Source organism: Agelaius phoeniceus, chromosome 15 (genome assembly GCF_051311805.1).
Source record: "Agelaius phoeniceus isolate bAgePho1 chromosome 15, bAgePho1.hap1, whole genome shotgun sequence".
NCBI lineage: Eukaryota > Metazoa > Chordata > Aves > Passeriformes > Icteridae > Agelaius > Agelaius phoeniceus.
Genome location: NC_135279.1, coordinates 10,647,847 through 10,659,769, shown reverse-complemented (window position 1 = coordinate 10,659,769; position 11,923 = coordinate 10,647,847). Strand labels below are relative to the sequence as shown.

The following is an 11,923-nucleotide window of genomic DNA, read 5'->3' as shown; positions in this document are numbered from 1 at the left end:
TAAAAAAAAAAACAAAGCAGCCCTGGTCATGTGTTCCCTTTAATGACTGGAGGCCTAAGAGAATGGAAGGGAGCTTTGAGGTGCAGCCTTTGTGTTTTGTATAATCAGAAAACTTTGAGTGAGCATGGCTTCAAATATAGGAGGGGGACTGGCAATTAACTCTTTAAAAATACTTATGTGTTTTTTCTGGCTCTGTGTACAGTAAATACACTGTTTCCCTGGTATATCTATAATCCAGTATTACTTTTAAAATGCACTACTGAGACTGCTAACATTTATTTTCTATGTGATCATTTCACTCAACTTATGTACTGACTATTCTCAGAACTACTTCAGCCTATAATTTTTTGTTGGTTCTACTAAGATGAATTCCTGCCTTCTTTCTCCCCTTCCTCCTCCTCTTCAGAAGCAGTGTTCCCAGGCACCCCACCAGTGTGGATGTTAAAACAAACATTATACTCTGTGATGAATCTCCTGTTTGTGGTCAAGTTAGGCTTTGAGCCTGCATAAATTAATCATTTTTCAACCTTAAAATTAAAAAAAAAAAAAGAGCCCTTTTGAGAAACCCCATCCTTGTATGGGAGACAGTGGAAAGCTGGGTCTATTATTTTAATCTATAAATGCTGTATAGCCCAGCTGTGAGACTCATCCTCACATCAGCGTTCTGGTAAAGCCTCAGAGCTGTTCTCCTGCCTGTGTTACTCTGCATTTATGTTGGCTCAAACCTTTCCCTGCCCTGGCCCCCTCCCTATGGACTGTTCTGCTTTACTAACCTCATTCTCTGATGTGTATTTTACGTTTTGCCATGTAGGTCTTTCCCAGCTTTGCAGCCCCAGGCGGGCATTCTCAGAGCAAGGTCCGCTCCGCCTCATCCGGAGCGCCTCTTTCTTTGCAGGTTTGCTGTGTGCTGTGTGCTGTGCTGTGGGGCTAGTCTAGCTGGGGTGACAAACTCTGTGGATTTGTAGTTTAGCCCTGCAAATAAGATCTCATATTTAAAAAAAAAAAAAAAAAAAAAGAAAAAAGAAAAAAATGGACAGTGGTGTTTGCTCCCTTACCTTTCTGGACACATTTCTTAAATCCCCAAAGAACAGCAGGCATTTAATAGTCCTCTTTGGGATTGTCTGTGTTGTTCTGTTTTGGAAACTAAAATATTTAAATATGGAATTAATATTTATGGGGATAATATTTCACAATGATGTCAAGCTATTTTGATCTGGATTGGTTTCAATCAAACTGTAAAAATTACAGCTAAATTAGATTAATTCAAAATGGACATTTCTTGCTTTTAGTGGATCTTATTTCCATGGCTGAGTAGCTTTATTTCACACAAATATTTGTAAAATATATCACATTTAAAGACTGTTGAGCCTGACACACCTTTGATCTTGTCTAGATGCAGACTGTGAATCTGGACAGCTTACAGCTTAGTTGAACAACCAATGCACTGCTCACAACTTAAAAGTATCAATTTCTTAAAGACAGCATTCAAAATTCCTTTAAAAGTACATATCTAATACCTGAGAAAGCTGGTCTAGGAATGAAGTTGTGTTTATTTTGAGTCTTGGTGGGTTTTGCCTATACATTGAGTACTACAAATGTGACCAACATCCTCTTGGTACAATAAAATTTTATTGAAAATTATCTATGGACAGAAACAAAGTCCTGGTTTTAGTTTGCACTAAAATAGGTGTATGGACTTGAGAAAAACATATACAGGCTTCTCAGGTAAGTGTTTTGGTTTGTTCAGCTAAGCAGCCTTTCTTGGTGATGGCCTTGTGCAGTGCTGTTGATCTGAATTAATGAGCATGTTTTTGTTTCATTAATTACATGGAGATCTGCAAACAAGAAAGGAACTGTACATTCCCCTGCTAATTGGTATTCCTTGTTTTACAGTTCACAGCAACCCCATGGATATGCCTGGGAGGGAGCAGAACGAGGACAGAGACAGCGGTATAGCAAGATCTGGTAATGGCAGTTCCATGTGTTAACCCTGTAAACTCCAAAAATATTCATTTGGGTCTCTGCACATCATGAAGTAGTGCTGAAATGGGGTTGTTCTGGTTTGCTCTGTGACATTAATGACACCTCTCTGCACGGGTCCAGGTGGTGCAGGTGTTGAGGGTGTGTGTTGGGCAGCTCACAGTAACCTGACAGCAGTGTCTTTTATTAAACAAGCTGCAAATAAGCAAGGCAGATTTAATATGGAAATGAGCTTGCAGCATTTCTAAACAATACTTGCTGTCATCTCCTTTCCAAATCCAGGAGGCCAGGTTGGATGGGGCTTGGAGCAACCTGGTCTAGTGAAAGGTGTCCCTGACCATGGCAGGGGATGGAATGAGATGGAATTCAGTTCCCTTCCAACCCAAATCATTCTGTGATTCTGTGTTCCTATGATGGTAATGTTAAAACATGAATTGGCCTCAACAGCACCCCTTTCCTCCCTCCAGATTCAGGATGTTGAACACTTGGGCTGGGATTGTAAAGGCTGTTAAAGGATGTGATCAACATTACTCCTTTCCACAAGGAATTTATTTCCTGATACTCAGGTTGCTGAGCAAGGTGCATCCTGTGCATTGCCTATTATGTAAATCAGCAGGACTGTCCCACCCTTGTCATTCTTGCATGGCTTGTTAATGTCATTATAAACTGGTTATTTTTATATTAGAAACATAGATAAGCAAAAGAGAAGGCGCTTGAGAAGCAACAGCAGTGTCTCTTGAGAGACTTGGTTTAGTTGCTGGTGTTATATTCCGAATTCTCTTTTTTCTGGAGAGGTTTTTATTCCTCTTGTTGTTGCAGCATCTCTCAGCAGCCTGCTCATCACCCCGTTTCCATCTCCGGGCTCCTCGTTCAACAAGAGCTGTGCCAGCAGCTACCAGCGGCGCTGGCGGCGCAGCCAGACCACCAGCCTGGAGAACGGCGTCTTCCCCCGATGGTGAGCTGGCCACGCCAGGGCTGCCTGCTGCCCACACACCCCTGCCAGCCTCATTCTGCTCTTGCATATGTGCATCTGCTCTTGCTGATGCTTTCACCTGGGGTATTTACAGAGGTGTAAGTCAGGCTGAACTTCTTTAGTCTCTGTGTGCCTCATGGCGTTCGTTGTTTTTTCACTAGCTGGAAAGCCTTCAGCAACATGGAAATCTGTAGGCTGTAGTTTTGAGGATAAGAAGCCCTAAGATGGTACTCAAAACACAAATTCTTGGCAAGAATGGGGGAGAACTAGAATACCAATATTCTGATCCTATGAACACTTTGAATCTGGTTCCAGAGTTTTGTGATTGCAGAATCAATTCATAGTTGTTTGTAAAAAATCACAAAGGGGTTGTTATCAAAGATGATGATTTGACAACACATTCAAGCAAAAGGTATTTGAAGTCAAATGTTCAAGAACTGAATCACACAGGAAACCAAGGTACAACTTTAAGCAGTGGATTACATTAACTTTCCCTTTTGTTCCTGCTCCAAGGTCCATGGATGAAAGCTTCAACTTGTCAGATGACAGCTCTGGTCCAAACCCAGGAATTGTTAGGAAGAAGAAGATAGCAATTGGGGTTATTTTTTCACTCTCAAAAGATGAAGATGAAAACAACAAATTTAACGAGTTCTTTTTTTCACACTTCCCTCTTTTTGAGAGTCACATGAACAAACTGAAGAGTGCAATAGAACAGGTAAACACAGTTCCTTTGGCTTCTTGCACTTGTGTATGTTCTCCCAGCCCTGTCAGATTAATTTCTAACTCTTGTTGCTAGTTACAAAAGTGGGATCAACTTGATGTTGGGTGTGGGAATTGCATCACTGCAGTTAAAACTTTGACTTTTATGCCTTGAATGGTGAAAAGCACAAAAGAAGCAGAAGCTGCAAATGTGCCTCACCTGTCTTCCCTCAGATGGGAAAGTTGGCACTTGGACCGTCACTTTATCACTTAAAAGAATTATTTGCATGACCTGCTGAACAAAAGATAAAGTCAAGCACATGACTTGGTTTTCCATTTTCTGTGCTCCTGTAGCTGTATGTTACTTATCTGTTTAATGATTGTTTTCAAGGCCATGAAAATGAGTCGGAGATCAGCTGATGCCAGCCAGCGGAGTTTGGCATATAACAGAATTGTGGATGCCCTCAATGAGTTCAGGTGAGCCACATGTCTCCTGTCCTTTCTGTCTCTTTCTTCAAAAGCACTTGAGCCTGTTTTACAAGGATCTTCTTAGTGCAGGATAAGTAACTTAAAATGTCCAAAGTCTTCTGCAGAAGTCAGTACAGCAAAGGACTGGTGATACCCAAGCCATCCTAATGTGCCTGAGGTTTTGGATTTTTCCAAGTGTGTGTGTGTGTCCATTAGTTGTGTGTGAACAGAACACAAACACAGGGTTTTCTGTGCTTTAGGTGATAGGGAAGCTCCCAGTCACCTATTAAAAACCATTTAATATGCACTTTTGTGGCCTGTTGAGAGGGGGAAAAGCATTGCAAAGCCCTGTTAGGGAAATCCTCCTCTAGTGTGTAATGTCCTGATGTGTGAGCAAAGCTCACCCCTCTCTAAGCTGTGCTCCAAAGGTGTTTCAGAAAAACAGTTAGGAAGAGAAGAGCTGTCTTTTCCCACAGTCAAATGCAGTGCTGTAATCTCTGGCTATTGGTACCTGCAGAGCCTCTCTGTTCAACAGTTATTTTACAAAGTAACACAGATAAGCACATCCCTGGCATTTAGCTGTATTTTCTTTCCATGGCTGAAGTCATGGGGAGGGAGTTAAGATAAAATCCATCTGTTTGGAGTGATTCATCTCCTCTCAGATGGGAGTGGCAGGGTGCTTCCTTTTACAACCAGTGTAGAGCTACTTTTTAGAGACATTATTGAAGACAGCTCTCTGATGTTATAAAAAGAAATTTCTGACATCAGGATGTATTTTACTGAACAGAGAAGGATCCTGAGTGCTCATTTATTTTTCCACAATTCCACTTCTTACCTGAATGCCATGGATTGGGTAGTGCTGCAGGACAAAGGCACAGTGTATTTTAAAGTTTTTTAGAAGCTCACCTCCAGGTAGTCACAAGGAAGGGCAGAGGATATGTCCTGTAGGGACAGAAGGCAGAAAATAGGGAGCACGTGGGCCTGTGGATGGGATAAGCTGTGCCAAGAGAGGGAGCAGAGGGAGCTCATGACTGCTGGGAGCCACTGATCCAGCCCAGGGGCCTGGGACAAGTTCGGCAACTCAGAGCAGCCACAGTGAATCCTCCACTCCCACAGCTCTGCCCTGTCTCTCCTCCCAGGTCTCTCCCTGAGCCATTTCTGTGCCTTCCCACCCTCTGTTAACACCAGCTCCCCAGCTGTTTTCCAAACCTTTCCCCCAAAACATTCCCCCTCAAGATACACTCAGCAGACTTTGCCCGCTCTCCTTTGTCCTTCCAAGTTAAACAGTTCCAGAGGGAGGGGAGGGGCACCTCTCCCAAGGCAAAAGCAGGAAAAAGCCCTGAAAACAAGGGCCAAATCCCCTGTGCTGGCTTTTCCTCCTGGAGGGACACTGAGCAGTGCTGAGCTGGGATGAGGTGAGGAAGACTGCTGTGGTCGGGCTGAGGAAGAAAGCACTGTCCCAGCAGACACAGATTGGCACTCAGTGCTCACCAGGAGCTGGGATCATTCCCATGACATGGCCATAACCATTGCATAACCAGCACTTGGAGCTGAACCACCAGTTCTGTGCAGAGGTTTCCATGGTGATATAAATATTGCTCTTTAATAGTGTAATGAAGTTAATTAAATCCAGTTTAATTTCATAGAAATGAATTTCCTGGGGCAGCAGCCTTTGGCAATTTTAGGTTTTGCTGGGGTTTTTTAAGGGATTGCATTCAGAGGTGGGCAGCAGCTGGTGCCCCCAGTCTAGGCAAGGTCCTTGTGCCCCTGTGACATGCATGTCATCCTCATTTCTGTGACATGCAAGACCCCCTTGCTTTTCAAAGCAATGCAGGATGTGTCTGGTAAGAAGAGAGAGGTATATTTAAATACCAAAGGCTGGATGCAAAGATGCTTTGGCACAGGTTCAGCAAACCCATTTAGGACACTATTATCTCTTTAGGTGTCTGCTTTCCCACTGAAGTCACAGGGAAGTCAGGAGACGAGTCCTTTGGTGAACCTGAGACTTGTGTTGATTCCTGTCCTCTTAGCAAATTGTGCTGGAGGGAAGAAGGGTGCTGACTTCAGTGGGCTGGTGATTCTAAAATGTAATCCTTTGCTGGTTTAACTCATTGCAGCCTAGTTGTTTTAAGGAGAATATTTTTTGTTTGTTTTTCTTTAAACCCCCCCCCCCCCCCCCCCGCATCTTCAGAGGTGCTCAAGAGTAGCTGATGTGGACTTGTCTGGTGATCAGAATAACCTCAGATGAGTGGGCATGGGGGATGTGCTGCCCTGCTGATCATCACCCCAGAGTCCCCTCTGCAGGGAAGGGGCTGTGGCTGTAGGTCACTCCACTGCCTGCAAAAAGGGAGCTGGGCCAAAGCTGGAGAACAAAGCTGCCTTCTCTCAAAGGCCCAGGCTGCTTCTGCAAATGGAGGCTGCTGATAAATTTGCCATCAGTTTTGTGCCCAGCTCCAGGCCTACCTTTGCATCATTAGTCACTTTACAGCAATTTTTAATTTTCTAAAGCACTGATGGGTTTAGCTATTAACACTTGACTTAGAGGCTTAGAACTCTCTGTGGATGTCAGCTGTGCAGACACATGACTTAGGAAATAAGCTACTGTACTTGCATAAACATTTTGGCTCCCCCAGTCCCTGAGGCCAGCACAGCACATTGATAACACAGATTATGCATGTGACTAATACCTGTGTGGCACAAATGCTGGCTGGCAAGGAAACCCTGAGTGAGGGCCTGGGGAAACACCTCTCTGCTCTCTGGCAGACAGATTTGATCCCATTTTCTGCCAGTAATTTTTAAGCAGCTTATGCTGCTGTGAACTGAGTGTGCTCAGTGGTGCCAGCACGGGCACTGAGTTGTGGGGGAGCCCCACTCCTGCATTCCCTGCAGTGGGGATTGCCTTTGTTTTGTTGTTCCTTTTTAAGGAAAAATCATCTTTGGAAGGATGGAATGAGGATAGGAAACAAATGTATGTGAATTAAGCTTTATAAACCACTGATTATTTTCTCTCTTTGCTATTATGTTTGGGCTCCTAAATAGCAGCGCTGCTCTGGGGCACAGTGCTGAGGGTCAGTGCTTTCCTTGGGGAGGAAGGGGGCTGCAGCAGGATGCTTTCATCCATGAGGAGCTTTGTTCATCCATGGGGAGCTGTCTGGCTCGTTTGGTTTGTACAGCACCAGGGAAAGATGTCTTGGACTGGTTCTGAAAATTGGTACTGAAACCCAGGGTGGTTGGGGGTGTATGTGTGTGAGGGTGGAGCAGCTGTGCTGTGGTGTCTGTGGCAGCAGGGCTGCTCACCTTGGTGCCACCTGTGCCCTCAGGGCAGGCAGACCCCAGAGGAATTGGGCTGGGCTTGGCCAGGCTGGGCTTCAGTGGCTCTCAAAGCCTGTGAGATGTGAAGGTGTTTCCTGAGGGGCTCTCTGGTCCCTGTGCTCCACTGCTGGGGCCAAGGTGCCTGCAAGCTCCAGGCTGGAGTTCAGCCTCCCAGAGGCGTTTCCAAATATAAACCAATTTAAAGGTACTGGAACCCTCAAAAGAGCAGAGTCTCTCATTAACTGAGCTTTCCCTCACATGCTGGTGTGTGTGTGGGGAGGGAGGGGAGGGGGTGCTGCTGCAGATGGCCAAGAGGAGAGTGGCCAAGTGAGTTTTTAATGATTGTTATTTTTAAAATCCAGTTAACTTCCCTGTAGTGTTTGAGGAGGGTTTCTTCGTGTCGTTTTCTTGTTTTGTTTTCGTTTTTGCCCTTTGCTATCTGGCAGGAGAGCTTCCCTGGGTGTTTGAAGAGCTGGGAAGCAGTTAATCCTTGCCCTTGGTCTGTGTGCCATTGCTGCCTTGGCTGGCTGGAGGTTCCCTGTGCTGCAGTCACATGCCTGCTGGCCAGGGGCCAGGGCAATCTGATCTGGCTCGGAGGAAACACTATCAGCTGCAGATGCAGCCAGGGTTACCAGAATAGTAAATAACGAGTCACAAGACTCGGGCTATCTTTTCAACGAAAACAAGTATTTTAATATGTTGGTTTTAGTATAGAAGTGGTTTCTTTTTTCAAAACAGTCGAGCTGCAAGAGGCTTGGCTTGGGTTAGTTTGCATAGGATGGAGAAATAAGCTGTGTTTTACATTAAGTTGTGCTGTTTATCTTCAGCTTCTCAGGTCAGCTGTGTCTGGGGGGTGTAAATTTTCATACTTGTTTTGAGCTTTGAAACTCCTTGAGTTTGAGATCCTTGGACTTGAGGTTTCTTTTTTTTTTTTTTTTTTTTTGGCATCTTTAACATCTGCTCCAGCTAATGGGCTGTGAACAGAAAGCTTTCCCCTAATAAACCCTCCCCAGTCCCAGGTTACCCCTGCAGAGGAATGAAGTCCCAGTACCCCAAGGAGAGTGTTTGTGCTGCTGGAGACCCTCTGGTGCCCAGAGGCAGGGCTGGTGTCCCTGGCTGTGTGCCCCACTCCTGTCTAGGCAGCAGGACTTGTGCTCAGGTCTCACCAGCCTGGGTTTCCCTCCCAGGACAGGACCAGCAGCAGAGGGTAACATGGAGCAGCTGGTGAGGCTGCTCCAAAGTGACCCAGCAGAGCCTCTGGGGGCTGGGGAGTGCAGAGGTAGCTCAGCTGTCCCCTCTCCAGCACACTGACACTTCTGTGGTGCTCTCATCGTGCTTCTGGCAGTGGAGGATTTGAAGGTCTAACCTTTGAAGAAGACAAAGGTTCATTTTGGCTGTTGTGAACACAGAGAATGGATTTGGTATTTGATGAAAATTGTTAGGAAAAGTAAAGCAGAGAAAGCCACTGCCCCCTCACCTTCTTCCTTGAGGAGCAGCCCTGGTGACCTCAGTCACCTCTGCTGCCCTTTGGGGAGCAGCTCTGGAGTCACCACCCAGCTGCTTCTGTGCCCAGGGGCTGGGGCTGCCTCCCTCCTCCCCGGGGTGGGATGTGCTCTGCTGCTGCTGCTGCTGCTGATGTGCAGCTCTCACTTCCTGGGAGCTTCACTTTAAACCCTAAACCATGGAAGATTTGGCAGCTGATGCTCCAGTGTGCTTGCCTGCCTGCTCTGCACAGGCAAAAAGTGTCTGTGAATTTGCTGCTGAAAGTGTCTGTAAATTCTGAGACCACGATATCCAGAGAAGATATATAAGATATAATAGAAGTTCAGAAGTTTCTATATATATAAAAAAGAAGATATAAGATCTTTATAAATCAGGGGTGGTGCTAGGGATAATGGGGTAATGTATATCTTTGCCTTTTAAAACAAAAATACTTTGCCTAGAAAAAGCAGTGCATTAGGCAGGGAGAAACCTGAATTATCAGTCATTTCTCCTGTCCTTTTGGGCTTTTTCAGGCTTACATTTTTACTGTGTTAGAAAGACAGCTTCCCATAGTGTCATAATGTAGGCTTTGTACTTTAAACTATAACTTGTTTATATTTTAGAGGAGTTTAACAGTAATCTGAGGGATTTTAATCTGGTATTTTACTGCAGAGCAAATTTTTAATCATACATTTACTGTCCTCTGTAGAGTCAAAAAGGATGTGGTGAGTGTGTAATAGGTACAGCCACAGGGTGCCTTTACTGTCATCCTCTCTATTTAAAGCTAAAGATGTGAACAGGTTCCCTGCTCTACACACCCACACTTCATAGGTTTGGCCTGGAGATTCACCAAGTTTTTAAAGCAAGGAGGAAGTTAAGGTATTTTTATAAGTCAGATACCTACAATCTTGTCCTAGTCATAAATAAAGCAGAAGTTTGTTTTGAATGAAATGAAGAACAAGCAGGGAGATAAGAAGAAATGATCCATTCCTTCTTCATTCAGAGCAGGGCAGCTCTTGACTTGTGCCAGGGAATGTTGCTGTGTTTGGGATCAGGGCAGGTGGATGCAGGAGGAACCTGTGAGGTTCAGCTCTCTGAGGTAAAGGTTGAATTTGTGCTATTTAATGAACAACATGGTTTGGATAATGGTTGCTGAGAGAAATTTTGTTTCTGATAGAAATGAGAGCTGGATTAAATGTTGCACAGAATTCTTTTAAACTGAGATTTCTACTTTTTGTTGTTGTTTGGGGTTTTCTGTTTGGTTTGGTTTTTTGAGGGGCTGTTGGGTTTTTTGTTTGGGCTTCTTTTTGTTTGTTTTTTTTCCTTTAACCTCCTGGATTTTTTTGGTTTTGTTCTCTAGAACAACTATTTGCAATCTCTACACGATGCCACGGATTGGGGAGCCTGTCTGGCTCACCATGATGTCAGGGACACCAGAGAAGAACCAGCTGTGCCATCGCTTCATGAAGGAGTTCACTTTCTTGATGGAAAATGCTTCTAAAAATCAGTATGGTGGATTTTAGTTTCTAAATTACATATGTGATTGTGCCTTTTTATTTCAAACCAATGTTTAAATCAGTTGTTAAAATCCTGGTAATGAGAGAATCAAAAGGCCATCCGTAAATACCTTCTTTTTGAAACAAATAAGAAATTATCTCATTAAATTCCTGCTTCCTCACAATCCTCTACATCTTGATAGAGGCTGAAAATCTGGAACATGTCCATAGGAAGTGTGTGATCTGTGTGGATGTCTGGAAGGGGGTAAAGATACCTTACAAAATGCATTAACTTATCTTTCAGAATCAGTTATCATGTGATGAGCAGGATTATACATTCAGGAAGAGCTGTGTCTGTAATACTGTCAGACCACAAACCTTAAATATCATTTTGAAAGGCCACTAAAGAACTGCTGTGCTCTTTAATGCTCACTCACCTCTCTGGCCTCAGGCCCCAGCTGTGAGCAGATGTTGAAAACTGAAAAAGAAAGAAAGAAAGTTCCTGATAAACTGGGAGAAATCTGATAAATTTACTCTTTTGTCAGTACTTTATCCCCTTTCCTCAGGGCATGAGTAGGGGAAGTTTTTAAAGGGTTTATCTCCATTAAAGTCCTAAAAGGAGCACAGACCTAGTTTGGGTGGGGATGGCACAAGCAGATCAGATGTTTGGTCAGGGGCACTGCTCCCTGCAGGTGGGAAGGGGCTGCTGCTCCCATCCTCCAGCTCTGTCACCACCTTTGTCACCTCTCCTGTCCCTGGAGGTGAGGGTGACAGTGGTCACTGTGCTCTGCCTGCTCCTGCCCCAGGGCAATGGGAGAAACCACGGGGAGTTGTGAGGGGTGCTGATGTATTTTCTAAAGATCAGTTCCTGCTTTAGTGGAGGCTCTTTGCTGGGGTTGTCTCCTTTGATCCCTGCCATTCTGAGTCCTGTACATGCTGGTTACATTTAAATAGTCATTTATTTGGGTTTGTTTTCTTTATTTTAAATATAATAAGATTTTAAGTGATGGAAACCAGAGAAAAATTAAGCCCTTTATCCTTCCCAATCTAGTTTTAAATCTCCCGTCCTCCTTTGGCTGTCTCTAGTGTGGCTGCATGGAAGCTGTAGGGTTCCTGATGCTTGTAAATTATTCAAATAACACCATTTTGAGACATTTGGCTCTTTTCCTCCCCACACATGAGCCACTGAGGCCAACAGCACCATGTGTTGGTGTGTGGAGCCTCCTGGGCGAGCTCCTGCCAGCAAAACCAACTGGTAAAACTCCACAGAGCAGAAACCTTGCTCTATCATGGCAGTAAATCAGATAGTTCATGTTTTTCAGGAAGTTTTTTCACCTCAATTGCTTAGCCAGTGAAAACTGTTTTGCCAGCCTAAGAACACAGCTTCTCTGGCTGAGCTACAGAACTTTGTGGGGATTATTTTTGAAAAGGAGCAGCCATATGGGCTGAAATTGCACAATAGTTAGGTGAAAGAACACAGCACCCAGCTGTTTTACAGGTTTGGTAGCAATAG

General features: G+C 44.4%; 1 protein-coding gene across 3 annotated transcripts in view; it reads left to right on the top strand.

The window, feature by feature from the left end:
- Positions 1-11,923, top strand: part of FNIP1 (folliculin interacting protein 1) — a 64,186-nt gene that overhangs the window by 42,795 nt on the left and 9,468 nt on the right. For 2 of the 3 annotated variants that reach the window (XM_054642694.2, XM_077186275.1), the window contains exons 7-12: positions 812-895; positions 1,894-1,965; positions 2,800-2,935; positions 3,467-3,668; positions 4,044-4,129; positions 10,275-10,421. In XM_054642694.2, coding sequence (XP_054498669.1) covers positions 812-895; positions 1,894-1,965; positions 2,800-2,935; positions 3,467-3,668; positions 4,044-4,129; positions 10,275-10,421 — 727 coding nt within the window. The remainder of the gene's footprint in view (positions 1-811; positions 896-1,893; positions 1,966-2,799; positions 2,936-3,466; positions 3,669-4,043; positions 4,130-10,274; positions 10,422-11,923) is intronic. The other variant, XM_054642695.2, reaches the window with a different exon arrangement.